Source organism: Hippoglossus hippoglossus, chromosome 21 (genome assembly GCF_009819705.1).
Source record: "Hippoglossus hippoglossus isolate fHipHip1 chromosome 21, fHipHip1.pri, whole genome shotgun sequence".
Classification (NCBI taxonomy): domain Eukaryota; kingdom Metazoa; phylum Chordata; class Actinopteri; order Pleuronectiformes; family Pleuronectidae; genus Hippoglossus; species Hippoglossus hippoglossus.
In genome coordinates this window covers 16,992,961-17,005,984 of record NC_047171.1, presented here as the reverse complement: position 1 = coordinate 17,005,984, position 13,024 = coordinate 16,992,961, and the positions used below count along the sequence as shown (strand labels likewise).

The window sequence follows — 13,024 nt, the reverse complement described above, 5'->3', positions numbered from 1 at the left end:
CGCAGCGGTCAGCGCCTTGTTTGTGTAGTCTCAGGTTTTCTCCTCCCTCCTCCCTCTCCACACGCGGAGCGCAGGAAGGGAAAAATGCGAAGGGGGAATGAAAAAAAAGGAGAGGGAGGGAAAAAAACGTTCGAGAGAGACGCATAAATCAGAGAGACGAGCCAGCTTCTCTCCAGCACGGCTGACTGAACCCTGCTGCTGCGCTGCACTCTGTGTGTGTGTGTGTGTGTGTGTGTGTGTGTGTGTGTGTGTGTGTGTGCGCGAGGGGGAAAAACAGCCGCCGCCACTGCTAACCACAGTCACCACGGCACATTAGAGGGCCATTAGAATGCGATTATACTCCCAGTGCTTACCTCTCATTCACACTCTTGCTCTCTCCTACTCTGACTCCCACACATTATCACGGACACACACACACACACCTCATCATCATAAATATGTACAACAAACACACACAACTATAAAGCTACCGGTTAATGAGCAACAAAAGATACCCACACCTATTTACAGTTCTGTGACGATACCTCTGCTGGTGATAAAAATTATCACGTGCACACAGTGTCAAAAGGTGAGTGAGAGACAGAGTGGTCACACCGCACAATCTGCAGCTCAAGTGACATAAAAAACACTTTGATCGATAAATCAATTTGTAAAATCTGTCAACAAGGGAGGAGAAACGTTTAGGCTCACGAACAGAAACAAGGGATGAGGGAGAACGAGACAGTGGGCCATCCAAATTTAATGAAAAGCTTTCAGAGCAATGGGAGTTTAGCGTTTCCGTAAAATATACACAAGTCTCGTTTTTTTCCCTTGAGAATGAGAGGATCTGGTTTTAGAGCGAATGAGCGGCAGCTACACACAAAGACAGAATGAAAAAAACTCCCGATGCTAGAGAGAGGCAGCGAGCATCAGTCTGCGTATAATGATCCCACCGATCCCTCATGCTGTCTGCGCACGCATGTGCACGTGTGTGCGCCTGCATGTGTGAGTGTGTGTGTCACACTTCGCCTCACGGAAAATTAATGAGATGTGAGAGTGAAGCGGAGGCAAGAGGAGGGGAGGTGAGGAGGAGAGTGTGTGTGCGTCTGTGTGTGTGCGAGTGTGCTCGTGGGGAGGAGGAGGGGTGCCAACGACAATCTGAGTCACAAAGAGAGGAAGAGAAAGAGAGTGCTGAGAGGAAAGAGGGGGGAGGGAGGGAGCGGAAACCTGAGAGAGAAAGAGAGCCTAGCGAGCAAGAGGAGCAAAAAAGATGGAGTATGGTGAGAGGAAAGCGTGAGTAAGGGTGAAATGGAAGGAAATGCCACAAAAAGCAAAGAAAGAGGAAGAATAGGGACAGATGCAAGAGAGGAATCCGATAGAGAGAAAAAGTCAAGCTACGTCTGCCAGAGTCAGAGAGAGGAACAAAGTCGCGGAGAAAATGAGCTCAATTTGAGAAAAGAAAGAGCGAAGATTTGGAAGAGACAAAGTGTTAAGAGTGTAAAATGTGAGAAAAAGAAAACAATAAAGGAGGGAGGATGACTCTCGGTGAAGCCTATTACCTCGTAGCCGAGCCGAGCCGCTCTCTGGAGCAGAGTCTCCCCGGCGTTTTTGTTCACAATCAGCCGACGAGCCTCTGGCGGGATTGGACGCACTGCGGGGGGCTCGGCAGGGGGCGTCCGGTGCAACCCCTGTGCCGCCTCTGGTGGGACACTGGCCGCTCTGCCGTTCACCTGGGGCTGCAGGGAGGGCGGGCAGAGCGCAGCGGGGGAGCAGGGCTTGACTGGAGAGCAGGGATAATGATTAGGGGAGGCGGCTCTCTTCCTCGGAGCGCAGCGCTGCTCACTCAGCTAAGGAGAGAGACAGAGAGAAAGAGAGAGGTGGGGGGGAGTGTTACAGTCTGTGCCACATAGCAGACAGGACACACACACTTTTGACCAAAGAAAATAATGGGGTGGAAAATACAGGACTGGCTTAAGTTTAAATATGACAAAACCCATCCAAAAATAATCAATATATTTCATCATAAATGTTTTTTCCCCCTCTTATCCCCACATTACTTTTTGACACCATCTGTTTTGATTACTATTAAATATATCTTGAAATACTGTATAGATGAATTTCCAGTGTTTACGTATGATTATTGTGTATAGAAGACGCACATTGCAACACACACACGCAGCTTTCACACCATCTCTTCACGCTCCAAACACCGCAGGCTGGCACGCCACTTTTCTTTAACCGCTAAACCAACAGAGTCCTCGGAGCGCAGAGAGGGAGTTGCCTGCCTCAGTGTGTGTGTGTGTGTGTGTGTGTGTGTGTGTGTGTGTGTGTGTGTGTGTGTGTGTGTGTGTGTGTGTGTGTGTGTGTGCCCTCTCAGTGGAATTCCATGTTGAAGCAGCTGTCAGGCTGAGGAGGAGCAGGGCAGGAGAGCAGCGCAGGCGGAAAACAACTAGCCTTCTTTTTTTTTTTCTTAAATTTTTCCCCATGCTCATTTTTTCCCCCTCTTTTGAACTCATGAGCTTCATACGCTCGACCGTGGCTGCCACATTCCTCACTGTGTGTGTGTGTGTGTGTGTGTGTGTGTGTGTGTGTGTGTGTGTGTGTGTGTGTGTGATCAGCACTAAGTGTTATGTATAATTGCACCAGGGTTTGTTGTTATGTCAGGAATGCTCACAAACTCGCAGACACTCACAGACCTGGCACGCACCTACATACAAAACAGCAGCGATGACACACGTTCGACAATTAAGGCCACAGACAAACACACATGCATGCAGGCGCTCCGCAGGGAGTCGCTAAGGGTGGGAGGAGGTCAAAGCTCCAGCAGCCCTCTAAACATTGTAAACATACTTCCTTCCTCTCTCCCTCCCTCCCTCTCTCTCTCAGCTGCATAATCAGAGGCGCCGACAGGCATACTGAAACACACGGCTGCAAACATCAAGACGCCCGTATCATGGCCAGACGACCTATCAGCACTCACCTTGTCCTCTTCAGCTGCTCCCAGATCGGCGACACACTGCTGGCCCGGGCTGATGGGAGTGGCGTCTTTCCTTTTCTCCCGCTCCCTCTGGCTGGTGTGTTTGGTTTTGCAGGGCCGCTTGCCCTTGGGTTTGTCCGTGTCACTATGGCGACGAGGCTTGAGGGGAGGGGTGCCTCCCACGGACAGCTCTGGGGCCGGGGAAGGGGGGCCCCTCCTGGGCTCCTTGAGGCCACGGTCACCTGAGAAGGGGTCCGGCGGGTACGCTCTGTCCTTCAGCTGGCTGGGGGGAAGGGGAGGAGCAGAGACTCCTGGAGAAGGAGGAGAGGAACAAGAGGAGAGGCAGAGTGAGCAGCTGATAGTGTGCGAGCTCAGTGGAAGGGGAGGATGGGAAGGTATTACAAGGCCATCTCTCACCCTCTGTTGGTTTATTAATGAGCACACAGAGCTGTCTGGGAGCGCAGCAGGCCTGCTCGCTCCGGAGAAAAAAAATAAAACGCACACACTTGCACATGCACAACACAGGCTCACATACACACCCCTGTAGAGACTCGTGTGTGCTCATTCATTGCAGCAAGGACACTGCTATGGGTAATCTCCTTAAACAAATGTGGCACTGTCGGGTTTCAGCCTCACGGTACATATTCATATGAAAAATAAAAACGTGCCCTTGATACCACAAAGTCAAAATGCTATTTAATAGCTTAATGGAAATACATTTTCTCTTTAGGATCGTTGCATTTATAATGACACAGGAATGTGGCCTAGGCCTGATTTGTGTTACGATGCAACTCCAGAATAAACCGTCCATTAAATCAGACATAGGCTGGAAACGAAAGAAGAAGAAAGTGAAGTTATATATCCTGCTGACGCTTATATACAACAAACACTTTTCAATGTATCTTCTGTTGCAGAAAAGGCCATAAAGAAAACACGATGCTTCACAACGATGAATGTGCTTTGCCATCTGATTAGTGGGATCCTGACAAAAATGAAGGAAAAGAGAAAGACCGCAGCCCTGACAGACGCACAATGAAATAACCACATTCATTCTAACAACATGGCTGTTGCCAGGGTGATGTTATCTAAAAAGGCAAAAAAACTACAGCCAATCAAGGCCTGCAAGGCCTGTGGTTTCTGCAGGAAACATAAAACTAAAATCTCCCCTGCTTTATTCACTTCCTTTAATCTCTCTCCTGCTCCTTTATTCTCTCCTCCTTGTCTCGTCTGTGCCTCCCTCTGCCTTAGTTTGGGCACATGAATAAGGAAAAGCCCTGTTTTAATAAGTCGCCCCCCCCTCAGCGCACACACACATATTACCCGTCCTCCATTTCCCTGTGACTGGTCTTGAAGAGAGAAAAAAAAATAAAATCATTGATCACACATTAGTCACACTACACCTGCCCACGCATATCTCCACCAGCCACTTCCCTCGCTCTTTCATCGTGCTCACAGAGCCCACAGTGGGCCGGCTAAACAAAAAGGCCAAAACCACAATGAGGAGTGGGGGTCGGTGGGGATGACGCTACTCTGGTCCCGCTTCTGATTTCCCAGCCTTTTCCCTGGCAGGAGGAAGTATCCCCTACCTCATTTCCTATTGCCCCCCCTCCTCCCCAAAGGCTCCCAGGAAATCCCCTAAAGACGCAACGCTCAACAAGAAAGTGAAACGTGAGCCAAAGATAGATTTCCGTTACCCCGGCTGAACTCGAGAGATACAAAAGTGGTTTGCACGGCTGTCGGCTCATTCTTACCATTAAGTAGCTTCTCGCATCCCCATTTCCTGTTGATCTCAGCTCTCTGCGCCGCAGCTCTCTCCTCCGGCTCGCCGGCCCTGATCTTGCGCTCCCGCGGGCTCTGCGCCTGGGCTACTAATCGGGGCTGGGGCCACGGCCTTTCCTGTTTGATTTCAGGTGAAGCTGCGCCTGTGGCTGGCTTGCTGAGCCGCAGTCCCTTCAACTCAATGCAGACCTTGAGCTTCCGCACCTCGTCGTCGTCCTCCTCCTCCTCATTGGGACTGGCCTGCTCACGCTCATCTGCAAACCACATAAACAGAGTTGGTGTTGTTTGCCATTACATTGCCTAAAGAAGTTTTGCCCTGTGAAAATCTTGAAATGCAACGCTTTGGAGGTTTTCTGTTAAAACATGAGAAGAAAAAAAATATATACCATTATATGATAAATTTAATTAAAACCAGCTGGATTAACTAAAGAATGCATGTGATGCATCGTAAAAAGGTTTCCACCGTTTCAAAAATACTTCTGTCATCTTCTGCAACACAGGACTAGTGTATGTACATATGGCAAAGTGCAGCCGACTGAGCACAAAGAACAAAGGCCATTAATCACCACATTATGGCTTGTAAAACCCCCTCTAAGCCTTACATTTAACACACACACACACACACACACGCGCGCGCGCGCGCGCGAGAAGCAGCGAGCGGGATGTGAAGCAGACAAATTCAGGAGTAAAAGGGGAGAGAAGTCAAAAATCGGGCAGAGAAACAAAGCAATAAAGACCGGAGAGGCAGAGGGAGAGTTCTCCCCCCTGAAATTCACGGGGGACGGGTATTTGACTCGTCTGCCAGTGCCAGGGAGAGCAAGCGCAATACTGCATGCCAGAAAAAAGGAAAAAAAAAGGAAACCCAAACAGATGAGGGAAAAAAGAAAAAGGAGATGAAAAGAGAAGAAAAGAGCAGCTTTGAAGAGGGTGGGTAAGCACAGCGGAGGAACAGCAGAGCTGAAAGGAGAGAGAGAGAGAATGGCTGTCCCTCTTCCTCGCTTCTGTCTCGCACACTGCTCAAAGGCAGGATTAAACACTTCTCTGCGCTGGCTGCCACACAGAGCGAAAGATGGGACGGAGAGAGGGGAAAGAGGGGGGGTGCAAGGGTTGTGACGGAGCGGGTTTAAGGTGGAATTAATTGGGAAGGAGTACTCATCAAAAGGAATAGAAAGAAGGAACAAGGGGTGAGATGGCGCTCAGCATCACAGGAGATGATGAAGGGATAAGAAGTGGGCAGAATTAGAGTGCATGGAAAGCAGGTGAAGTGAGGAGGGGGGTAAATGTGGCATTCGGATGATGAAGCACATTCAATAAATTCTCACCCGTACAGATTCTGGGTCTTTTCTCTGGGTGGAACAGCCTCTCTCCTTCATCCCTTTCCGTGTCGTCCTGTTCAGTTTTGATGAAGAGTGGACGTTTCCTGGTGGGTCCAAAACCAGGGCTGGCTTTCTCCTCCGTGTAGCCTTTCACTGGTGTCAAAGTGGGGGGCAAGCAGTGACCTCCTTCATGCTCTCTCACAAACTTCTTGGTTCCGTCCTTTAGCCCGCCTGCCCCCTGCCCCAGGGACAAAGGCTCCCTCTGGCCCCCACACCTCTGCAGGACTGGAACTCTGTTATTAGTGTAGGCCGGCGGGACACCTGAGGAGAGCAGAGTCAGACGGGTGGAAAAGAGGGGGATAGGTGGGTGGGCAGAGGCGAAGGAAGCGACAGAAGATGAAATGGAGACAGACGCACCGGGGGGGAGAGAGAGAGAATGCAGACAGAAAGAAAAAATAAGTGGGGAGTGAGAGACAGGGGTGGGGGGGATCGACAGAGGGAGAATGCCAGTTAAACACCAGCCAGCTTTTATTCTGCTTTAAAGACAGGCAGTAAAACTTTGATGGGGTAAAGACTTTTTAATCTGATGTGAGCGGAGCCAGCAGCCTGACAGTTCAGCGCAGCCGCTCGCACTTCCAGCGCGGAGAGGCAAGAAAAACATCCTGCGCACTAGCTGCGCACAGCAATCCCCCCCCCGCTCCTTCCCTGTCCTCCCCCAAGGCATGACCGCACCACGCCCTTCTCACACAGAGCGTGACTCTACCCCCCCCCCTCACATCCTCCTCCCCCTCCCTCTCTCCTCAGCTCCCTGTCTCTTTCTCTCTCTCCATGCCATAATTAGGCTCACACGTCAGCCGCGGCCTCGCTCCAACACACAGCTGGGCTCTCAGCCAACGTAACTAACCCCCCCACCCGCCTCGCCTTCCTCCCTCTCCCTCTTTCCGTTGCGCGCTCCCATCCGCTTTCACCCACCAACTCTCCCCTCGCTCTCACTCTCCCTCTCTCACGCAATCTCTACCCCTCCTTCTGCTCCTGCTCTCCCCTCTCGATCGTCTCTGCGCACAGATGAGCACAAAAGGCTTCTTGAAAAATAAAACGTCCCCTCTGTCTCTCTCGCTTGCGCTGCCTGGCTTGTGTAAGAGTGTCTGCGTGTGTGTGTCGATTTTGTGTATGTGGACGTGTGTCTTTTTTTAGAGTGACCCGGTCTTGCCTCAGCATTTGCTGCAAGTGCATGCGTGTGTGTACACGCACCTATTGTTTGTGTGTGTCCGTTTCTGAGTGTTCATTTGCAGAGTGGCTGCATGTGTGTGTACGTGCGTGCATCACGAGTGATTGAGTGTGTGTGTGTGTGTGTGTGTGTGTGTGTGTGTGTGTGTGTGTGTGTGGGTGTGTGTGTGTGTGGTGCTGGGTTACTCACCCTCCCTCTCTCCCTGCCTGGTGGTGTGTTGGCAGTATTCCAGTGCTCGCTCTCTGCGCTGGCCGTCTGCCAGCTCCCGTCCTGCTGCTGAGGCAGACACACACACACCGCCGCCCTCCTTCTCCTTCAGCTCCAGCTCCGAGAACCGCATCATAGCCCGCTGCGCGCACACACACACACACAAATGCAGAGAAAACCCATGAAAACCACTCATCGTCTGCCCACGCCGCACACACACCTCTCTAAGCCTCAATCTGGCCTCAACAGCTACAGAAGCAAAATATTGCATCAGAAATCACATTGTCTCGAAAATCAAAAGAAAATGCCAAAGAAATTAAACCCACGCACACATACACACACATACACACACAAAGGACAAAAAAGGTAAGACAGATAAATCACAAGCATGGCATCAAGACACAGGTTAGACTACTGCAGCCACTGTGAGTCCATGCGCTCTGGGGCTTAAGTCCTGGCATCTCCCTTCCTGAAACATAAACATGGCTAGGAAACATATACATCTAAGCCCTGAGGCAGAGAGAGGAGATGAAGAAGAGGAAAGAAGGGAGTGGGGGGGGGTGGGAAAAGAAGTGTGCAGCGATACAGAGTACAAAGTAGACAGAGCCCATCAGAGGCAGATGTGATAAGAAATGTAAAGAACTGACCTCCCAGTTAGCTGCAGGTTGACTTATATTACTCCCCTCTCGTGATATGACTTCCATCTAAGCAATTAGAATGGGGGGGCTCAATATATCTGTCCATCATTTCATCTTTTTCTTTTATGAATTTTTGTTATGTTTCTCCACATGTTTCTTTAACACACAATAGGCAGCCACAATCCCACAAAATAACACAATCAAATGAAAGTGACTCAACAGGTCAATTTACACTGCATCAAAATTATCAAATACTTTCTGAAATTCACCAATGACAAATTTGAAAGAGAAAATCCAAACAATACGTTCATTTTGGGCACGATTGATGAAGCTCATTTAGTTTTAGTCGCCTCACTTATACATTTTTTCCCAGACTTCCACATCAGATTTTTGTACATGTTCAGAAATAGAGCATTTGATAGCTTCGTGTTGCAGCTGTGCATTGACAAGCATGACACAGACAAAACCAGTTTCCTAAGATGCGTTCACAACATAGACAGACATGTGCAACCTATTAACATATCTGGCTCCGAGCCCGTGAATCATATAACATAGGGTTTGTTTGTGTCTCTATGCTGAACTTTGAGCATAACGAACTAAAGATAACGGCCTAAAACAAATGTGTGCGGAATGAATGACAGGTGACGGCCTGGTGTTGGGGACGCTACTGTAATTGTGCATTTATAGATGCAGAATGATGTGTGTTAGCAAAGAGGGTCTTTTAGCCAGTGGGGTGAGGGAGAAAATTATGACCTTGGACAGCAACCAGGCAAGGCAGCGTAGGCCATCGGGGGAGGAGGGTTGGGGGAGGATAGCAACTAGCGGATGGGGGCATGCAGAAAGCCTAAGAGGAACCCCAAAGAGGGCAGCTGCTGGTTTTTAAGCACGCTGCAAGGCCTCCACTGCCCCTAACCTTGGGGTTAAGCATAGCCAAAGGCAGTGTGAACTGTGAGGCTGCCACAGTCATGCTACGAAACTACAGTGTATGGCTCTATAGCACAGTCAGCACTAACACATGCTTCAGCCCCAAGGCAGTCACACAAGGACAAGCACGTACGGACACACAAACACGCACAGAAATAACCTTTACAATGGCTGCTCACTAATCACCATACAGTGATGGCAGCCCTGGTTAACCTTTGAACTGTCCTCCCTGATAGAGAGCCTCAACTAGCCTTGCACCAGCTCACTAAGACAATGATAAATTAAGGGGAAGGTCAAGCCTATGGCCAGGACAGTAGCATGACAGAATTTATATTGTCGATACTGTGTTGTAAATGCCAATTTCATGCAGGGTTTGTTCCACAGGCAGTTCTTAATATTGCAGCATGGGAATAAAGACAGTGGCCCTTTGGGGGTTTATTCCTGCGTGGATGTTAGAACTGAAAAGTATGTTTGAAATGTCTGCAAATAAGAAACGTTGGTCGTAATGACCTCTCTGCAGCCCACCACCCCTTGAGCCCAATATATCCTGTACTGTAAATACAGCCACCAGTGTTAATAGCCTTACCTGCAGAGCTCTCTGTTCACGGCTCAGCTTGCTGGAGTCAGCATACAGCTCAGTGGTGACACATTTAAAGCGGTCGCCAACGTAGCCTGTGGAGTTTGCGATCCTCTTGGCCAGACTGGATCTACGACAGTCTTTAGATGAAGTCTGGCTACCATCTTCGTCCTCCTCATCCCCTTCTCCTTGAGACTCTCCGAGATCAACAATACTGTCCTCTCTATCAGTATCCCTCTCGCACACTTCCTCCTGGTCTGACTCCTTCACCACATCTGTGCAGTGCTGAGTGATGTAGAGAGCTCGGCTGTCCCGGTCCCCTTTGCCTTTACCAGAGCTGCGCTCCCCAGATGTGCGTGCACAGCGCAAGGTGCTCTGGTCTTGGTCTCCAGGGTCTGGGCTGGGACTCCTTTCCTCTAGGCTCTCCTCAGCTTGGGCAATCTGCCCTGGAGTAGTTGGGGATGTGCTAGATGTCATCCCAGGATAGTCTGTGTCCTGAATAACTTTTGTTTTCCCAAAGGGAGGTTCTGGCTGTCTATCAGTGTGGCTGGGCTTCAGGGTGGGGCTCTGTCCAGAGTGGACTTGATAAGTATGCGAAAGGTGGTGTTGTTGATTTGGCTCATAGTCCATCTTTGTCAGATTTTGGTTACTATGACAACATTCGTTTTGGTTAACCTTGGTGCTGGTCTCGCCAAAAGGCTGTTTGTGGATTGTTGGGGTAGACTCGATATCTGTGTCGGAGTGTACAAGGTCAATGCATACAATATTTTCTTTAGATGTTGAAGAGGGAGCTCTGCTTTGGCCACCACACTGTCCTTGTGCTCCTGAATCCCTACTATGCTTTATTTGGCTTCCTTCACCTGTCTCTTTTCCAATATTGTGATCTCTGTGGCCCCCACATTCTTCAACAGCCCCCCGGGATTTCTCCTGTACCCGGGGCTTCAAACTTGAATCTCCCCTTTCTGGCAGCTTGTTGTCTGTGTGAGTCTGCATCAGGGGATGGGCCATCTCCTGTGAGTTGTAAGTGAGGTACTCCCCTCCTGGACCACCTGGAAGGTTGTGGTAGGGTAAAGGGTGTTTCGCTGTCAGATGGGTTGGGTAAAGACTGTTGCTGCCAAGCATTACGGGATGATGGTAGACTGGACCTTTCCCCGTAATTGGTAAGGAGTGCAGTGCCATGCCATCAGGGATGGGGTAGTGCAGGTATCGATTGGCATAAGCCAAACTGTGGTTCAGGTAAGCGTCATTTTGAGGGAGATAAAGATGGCTAGGGGGATGACCATTTTCTAAACAGGGCCTTTTGTATGATGGCACCTCTGCAGTTGTTTCACCTCTCTTAGTGGTCAGGGAGGACTTCTCTGTGCCCTCTCTGTGGTGGCCCCCAACTGATGGATGTTCTGATTGGCTGGGGCTATGTTTGACCCACTCACCATTAGGTTTGGGAGAAAGAGACCTGGAATTCACCAGAGAAGAGCCAGAGTGTTGAGTAGAGGAAACATTATGGTTGGGCTCCCCAGTCCTTGGACAGGACGAGCTACGTTGCTGAGGGTGTACTCTCTCCAGACCCTTGTGTTTGATGACAGAGGGTGAGGAGCCTTTGGCTTTTGAAAGGCCCAGGTCTGCGTTAGGCCTTGGGGAGGGGGGCAGGCCTGGTGTGTGCTGTGTATGGGAAGGAGATGGGCTAGGTACAACCCAGGAGGAGTGTAAAGTGCTGATCATCTCTGGCCTCTCTGAGACCTTTGTAGAAGTGCTGCTGACCACAGGGTGAGGATGGGAGGAAGGAGAGAGGGACAGGTTTTCCTTTAGGAGCTCTCGGCTCGGGGGCAGTCCATAACGTGCGTTTGATGCTATAGTGTCCATCTTAACTGGGAATCCATTGGGAGGCAGTCCAAACTCAAGTATTCTTCCAGACAAATCTAAGGGCTTCTCAGCTGAGTCTTTGGTTGCTTGGGGTTGGTGAGCTGGCCTCTCAAAATTAGGTTTAGAGGGCGACCTACTGGGTCTCCTCTCAACCCCAGCACTTCTCTGCTCGGGTGCCCCATCTCTTGGCCTGGATTTGTGGGGGCTGGGAGAGGGCTGCTCCGATGCCATGCTGCTCACAGAGAATAGATGAGGAATGGACTGCGTGGATGAGGATGAGGAAGATACTGAAGAACTGGAGGAGGTGGGTGGTTGTCCTATCCTAGCAACTGGCCTTTGTATGTCTAGTGAACTGTCAATGAGAGCAGGGGAGGGGGGTGGTTGAGGAAGGCGAGAAGATGCATGAGAAGAAGAATCAGTAGGCAGACTATTGCTATTCCCACCATTGGTACCACTAGTGCTAGAAGTACTGCTGTTATTGTTGTTGCTTGAGCCCTTCCTAGAGGGGGGTCTGCTTGGTCTACTGCTCCTGCTCGGGGACCGGTCCCTGTCTATAGCAGCCTGATGGTGCTGAGGATGAGGGGAAGGTTGTTGAAGTTGCTGTGCAAATGGAGGTGGAACTCCGTGCCCCTTGTCCTGGCAGTGTACTAGTGATGTGGGGGCCACTGTAACTGCAGGAATCCTCATAGGGGGCGCCACCAGGGGAGAGGAAAGGGGAGAAGGAGGATAATGCGGCATATAGTAGAGCCTCTCAGCAGCAGACACTGCTGCAGCAGGGTTAACATTGCCCCCCTGAGCTGCACACAGAGAGGGGTAGGCCAGGTGCTGGGGAAGATAGGGGTTAGGTTGGCTGAGCAGGGAGGCTTTGTACATATTTAGAGCCGCATACTTGGATGTGTCCATGAAGGGATACATGCTTGCTTCAGGGTAGGGGCTGAACCATGGCAGGCGAAGGTAGCTGCCACCAGCACTTGCCAAGCACAGCTCAGATGCTTTTTCTCCAGGCCCCAGCCTACGTTCCAAGCCTAGACCTTCAGCTCCAGGGACCATCACAGGCTTGTGGAGACTTGGATGGGTGCCCTTATAGAGGCCCAGGTATCCATTAGCGGGCTTACGACTGTCCATAGAGCCATCAGGTTTATAGATGAGCTCTGGGAGGCCATCCCTGTTATAAGTGAGAGAATGGGTGGGTGTCTCTCTGCTCTTCTCTGGTAGTGCTCTGATCCCTGGGTATACAACCCCACCATGTAGACGAAGGCCGTCATGCATTAGAGATCCTCGGTCCAGCCCCATTGCCGCCAGAGGCGTCAACCTTGCATCCACCTGCAGCCACACAGGGATAAAACAAAGTTAAATGTGACAGTCACCTCAGAAATCAAATCCCTCCAAAAAAATGTTTTAACTGTGACACTGAAAACATTATAGATACAGCTTAGTCACTTATGTGCATGCATATAGTGAAATGGTTCAAGTGTTTATTTCCAGATAACAGTGACTCATATGAAAATTGAGCGTAAACGCAAACAGAGGACTAGCACA

General features: G+C 50.2%; 1 protein-coding gene across 4 annotated transcripts in view; it reads right to left on the bottom strand.

The window, feature by feature from the left end:
• The window catches only part of bcor (BCL6 corepressor), a 33,712-nt gene that overhangs the window by 10,273 nt on the left and 10,415 nt on the right, over window positions 1-13,024 (bottom strand). The window contains exons 3-9 of one of the 4 annotated variants that reach the window (XM_034575147.1): window positions 9,635-12,808; window positions 8,134-8,190; window positions 7,469-7,628; window positions 6,058-6,372; window positions 4,708-4,989; window positions 2,960-3,267; window positions 1,539-1,826 (exon numbers count right to left, since the gene is read on the bottom strand). In XM_034575147.1, the coding sequence (XP_034431038.1) occupies window positions 1,539-1,826; window positions 2,960-3,267; window positions 4,708-4,989; window positions 6,058-6,372; window positions 7,469-7,628; window positions 8,134-8,190; window positions 9,635-12,808 (4,584 nt within the window). The remainder of the gene's footprint in view (window positions 1-1,538; window positions 1,827-2,959; window positions 3,268-4,707; window positions 4,990-6,057; window positions 6,373-7,468; window positions 7,629-8,133; window positions 8,191-9,634; window positions 12,809-13,024) is intronic. The other 3 variants (XM_034575148.1, XM_034575149.1, XM_034575150.1) reach the window with 3 other exon arrangements.